At 29.6% G+C, this 4,131-nt stretch overlaps 1 protein-coding gene across 1 annotated transcript; it reads left to right on the top strand.

Moving 5' to 3' along the window:
* The first annotated feature begins 827 nt into the window (after positions 1 to 827).
* On the top strand, positions 828 to 2,725 carry LOC119677117 (forkhead box protein O-like). The gene is made up of 3 exons (XM_038088384.1): positions 828 to 1,147; positions 2,429 to 2,643; positions 2,690 to 2,725. Exons 1-3 carry the CDS (start codon positions 940 to 942, stop codon positions 2,723 to 2,725), a joined length of 459 nt encoding a protein of 152 aa, XP_037944312.1. The 5' UTR covers positions 828 to 939.
* Positions 2,726 to 4,131: the final 1,406 nt, after the last annotated feature.

Below are 4,131 nucleotides of genomic sequence, written 5' to 3'. Positions count from 1 at the left end.
GAAATGGGTACAATAGGACCTTTCTGGCCGTAGTACCGGCTGCTGGGCGGGTTCATGTCAATGTTTTAATAATAATAAAAAATACAATGTCGTATCAAATGATTTACCTATGTGAGATTTTCTATAATATTTACATTGATTAAATCGGCTCTACAATATTTCTTTATAAACATAAAAATTATAATAAAATAATTAATTACTAAAATTTTTACTGGTTCTAGTTTTTTATAAGTACTCGTAGTAATCATTCATATTATCTCAGAGAGAGATAAGGGTTAAGATAGATTCTTTTTCAAAGCGCGCTTTTCAAAATGAGCAAAACTGCAAATCAGATACAAAACTATAATTGATAACATTTTTTCTAGAATTGTTGTTTAAATAATTTATAATAATAAACATGGGCAATAACAAACATTGCAAAATATTGTAAATATTTTGTTGTTTGTTGTTTTTACTTTCCTTGTGTTAATTGTTTTGTTTTAATCCAGTTGTTTTCTTACAACGTAATATTAGAAAATTTGTAATAAAAACAAAAACAAATGACTAAACTAATTATAATACCATTCTAAGAAACTTATATTACATTTCTAATAAATTATTATCAATTTTAACATTAACTAAATTTTGAAAAAACCCTTATATTAACTGCAAAAGTTTGTTTATATTGCAAATCCGCTATAAACTGACATACTTAGAGTATAAAAAAATTTGTTATATGTAAAGTAATCTAGTACTAAAGTTATTTATAATTTTTATATTTTCTTTTTTATTAAATATTTTAATTTATTTATAATTTTTTTTTTTGTTTATTTCAGAATTAGCAATTGCTGCCATTTAATATAGGAATTTTAAAATTCCTATCTTAGACTTAAATTTTCTACATTGGTCGAGTATATAAATACTGCAAAGCTGCACCTCATAAATAATCCGTTTGCCATCATGGACGGCTTTGCACACGATTGGCCTACGCCATCACATGCAGATAATGCGCTGCAGATGGACCTAATTGCTGAACTGCATGCCGATTTTGAGCCACAAACTAGAGCAAGATCGAATACGTGGCCTTGCCCAAGACCAGAGAATTTTGTTGAACCACCAGATGAGTTAGATAGCACAAAAGCAAGCAATCAGCAATTAGCTGGTGGAGGTAAGATATTAATCTACTATATATATACTAACCTTAATAATTGTTTTAAATAAATGTCATTCTTAGACCTTACAAGCCCTTATTGCAGTTGTATGAAACAATTTTTTATAGTTAAGTAATTTGTTAAATTTTCTTCTAGTATAAATAAAATAGGGTTTTATTTTACGCATAGCGAAACTTCTTTTCCCACAAGGATGTTATGAACTGTTTCACTTTATATTCCACGATTTTTACTTATAGATTAGATCTTGAAAATTCACATCAAATGCAGTAGTTAAGCGCCATCGTAGAGTTTGATAATGTGAGGCCACATCCTTTTGCAACAGATCGGATTTATATACAATAATTTCAAAAGAGAATTATCAGATATTGTTGTTGTGTTCTTGGCAGGCTTACTAAATGAATAGCACTTAGTTGTTTGTGTGTTAACGAGTGGTTCCGGGACATAAACTTAACAATTTTTGAAATCAATATTAGGTTATCATTTACTAAGCTTTTTCATTCTTCTAGCAAAAAATAAGTGGTACTTCTCTAGAAGTCATCCGGAAATGCGGATTGGAAATTGTTTTTATTAGTATCGTTAGCAGACATGTTAATATATAAATTTAATTATATTAATGATTAATTTAAAAAGTTCTCTCAAATGAAACGATTTACTGTTAACGGTGTAAATTTCAAAGAGTTTTTAAAATAATTCATTCTTATAATACCGGAACAGCGAATATTTCATTGAAGAGCAAAGAAAGTATGTGGGTTCATCGAAGTAGCTTTAAATTTCCGATCTCAAAGAAGTTCAAATGATATAACTGCTTACCTCTCTTTGTCGCACATACCCCAAATCACCGAAGGTAAACACATTTCCACAGTATTGTAAGAATTGTCCTGATCCAACGGATGTCTGAAAACAACTACGTGCTAAACAATTATTTGTCACTCGTAAATATATCTTTCCTCAGCTGCAGCTCTACTCCCTCTGACATCTTCCATAAATTTTCATGTCCAAACATTCACACGCATTTAAACCCTATAAAAATTTATGACTCTTTCAGGTGGTAAGATTTCATTATCTGTACCTAGTGTATTTCCATTCATCTCGTTTTCTTTAATTAAAATAATTTCTACTCCCATATAACTATAAGCTATTCAGTTAAGAGAAATGTTTTCTAAATAATTTGTAGTGAAATTAGAAATCCTAATATGAGAACAGGTGCAATTATAATATATATGCAATATTTTATTTACCATTTAAACTATAATTATTAATTTTTGATACATTTTTAGATTCACAACAAGCCGTGCCAAATGTAAATGCTGCAAAAAAGAACTCATCTCGACGTAATGCATGGGGAAATCTCTCCTATGCGGATCTCATAACGCACGCTATTGGTTCAGCACCTGATAAAAGATTAACATTAAGTCAAATATATGAATGGATGGTGCAGAATGTGCCTTACTTTAAAGACAAAGGTGATTCAAATAGTAGTGCTGGCTGGAAGGTAAGAATATTATATTACTTATTACATTAAAAATTGCGAATTCTAGTTTTGGTTAGAAATCGGATTTAGTTTTAAATCTTAATTGAAAATTTTAGGATATAATATTTAAGAAGAAGAATAAGTCAAGAATATGCTTATGTGAGTTTATCAATACAATAATGTGGACTATAGTAAGTCCAATTTATTTTGATGATAGTGATAAATAAAAACTTCCAATTGTCTACAGAAATAAGGCTTTTAATAAATAAATTCTCAACTATCAGTTTTATCAAATTATTAAGAATTGTTAAGAAACAAATCTATTAAGCCATGTCCCTGCACAAATTATATTTAATTAAAAACACATGAAACTTAAGTTTGATGCGTATTTTATTGAATGAATCTTAAGACTAATTTTTTTTACAACAGTGTTCTGTATTTATACAAAATTATCTTGAGACTAATTTTATTCTCAAGGTTGAAATGTGTTACTTATTTTATTAATTTTAATTACATTTACTATTGTTTGAAAAAAAAGGTTAAAGAAAAGGACGGAAGTCCCAACACTAGGGATTTCCCTCCTATTGTTTTTATAAATATGTTTTAATGTTATAATTAGGTATTGAAAAATGTTGCAATGTTTAGTTGCTTTCAATTTCCTGTTTAATACAATACATAATTTAAAATATTTAGTAGTATAGAATACAATGTGTTGCTCGAGATTGTTTGTTTAGGAACAAACGATCTATACTTCTGATGTCTTGTGTTTGCTGATTATATCGTTCACTAGCGATATAACTCACACATATAAATGTCAAATTGTGGCCTATGCAACTTTAGTATAGACCCCACTACTTTGCAAGACCCATAGAAATAATATTCAATTATTTCAAAACACGGGTATCCGGATTGCTACCCGCTACCATCGCATGTCATATGTTGACTACCTTCGTGCAGAATCTAAAATAAAAATCAATTAAAAGAGAACAATTAACTACTAATTAAACAATATCACACAGATTGTCACCTGAATGGGATTTTCTTTAGTAGAGTCTTACTTCCTAGATGCACCCGTCGATTGTTTTTTTTAAATTATGTTTACATGATAACTGATTGCCATGGAATCAACAACAAAGCATTCAAAGACAAACATAAACTAACAGACTTTCACATCGATGCAGTTTCCTCTTTGAGACCATAGTTGCATAGCAACGAAGATCTCCGACTTATATCTCCCAGGAAGCATAAACTGTCATAGCCTAATTCAGGCCAGACTATAGCCATGTGGGCTAAACAGTCATTTCCTCATCTGCTCCTTACTCCAAACAACAGTTCTTCTTTTAACTCTACTCTTACCTAACCATGTTTTAGCCCATTTATTTATATGTGAAATTCATTTCATGATTCCTGTTAAATTAATCCCCACGGGGCTGTTTATTGTACGACAGTCTACTTCTTTAGTATTTTAGTTTTTGAGCTAATCTAATAGAATTATGTACATTAGTTTTT

This window comes from Teleopsis dalmanni, chromosome 2 (genome assembly GCF_002237135.1).
Source record: "Teleopsis dalmanni isolate 2A chromosome 2, ASM223713v2, whole genome shotgun sequence".
Classification (NCBI taxonomy): Eukaryota; Metazoa; Arthropoda; class Insecta; order Diptera; family Diopsidae; genus Teleopsis; species Teleopsis dalmanni.
Note: the sequence above shows the minus strand (reverse complement) of the source record. Positions and strands in the feature narration are given on the sequence as shown.

What these genes read in the sequence shown, in the direction of transcription:
- LOC119677117 (XM_038088384.1), top strand. Translation starts at nt 940, where the DNA reads ATGGACGGCTTTGCACACGATTGGCCTACGCCATCACATGCAGATAAT. An exon ending in TCAGCAATTAGCTGGTGGAG is followed by an intron (nt 1,148 to 2,428) that starts GTAAGATATTAA and finishes ATACATTTTTAG; the next exon opens with ATTCACAACAAGCCGTGCCA. An exon ending in ATAGTAGTGCTGGCTGGAAG is followed by an intron (nt 2,644 to 2,689) that starts GTAAGAATATTA and finishes TGCGAATTCTAG; the next exon opens with TTTTGGTTAGAAATCGGATT.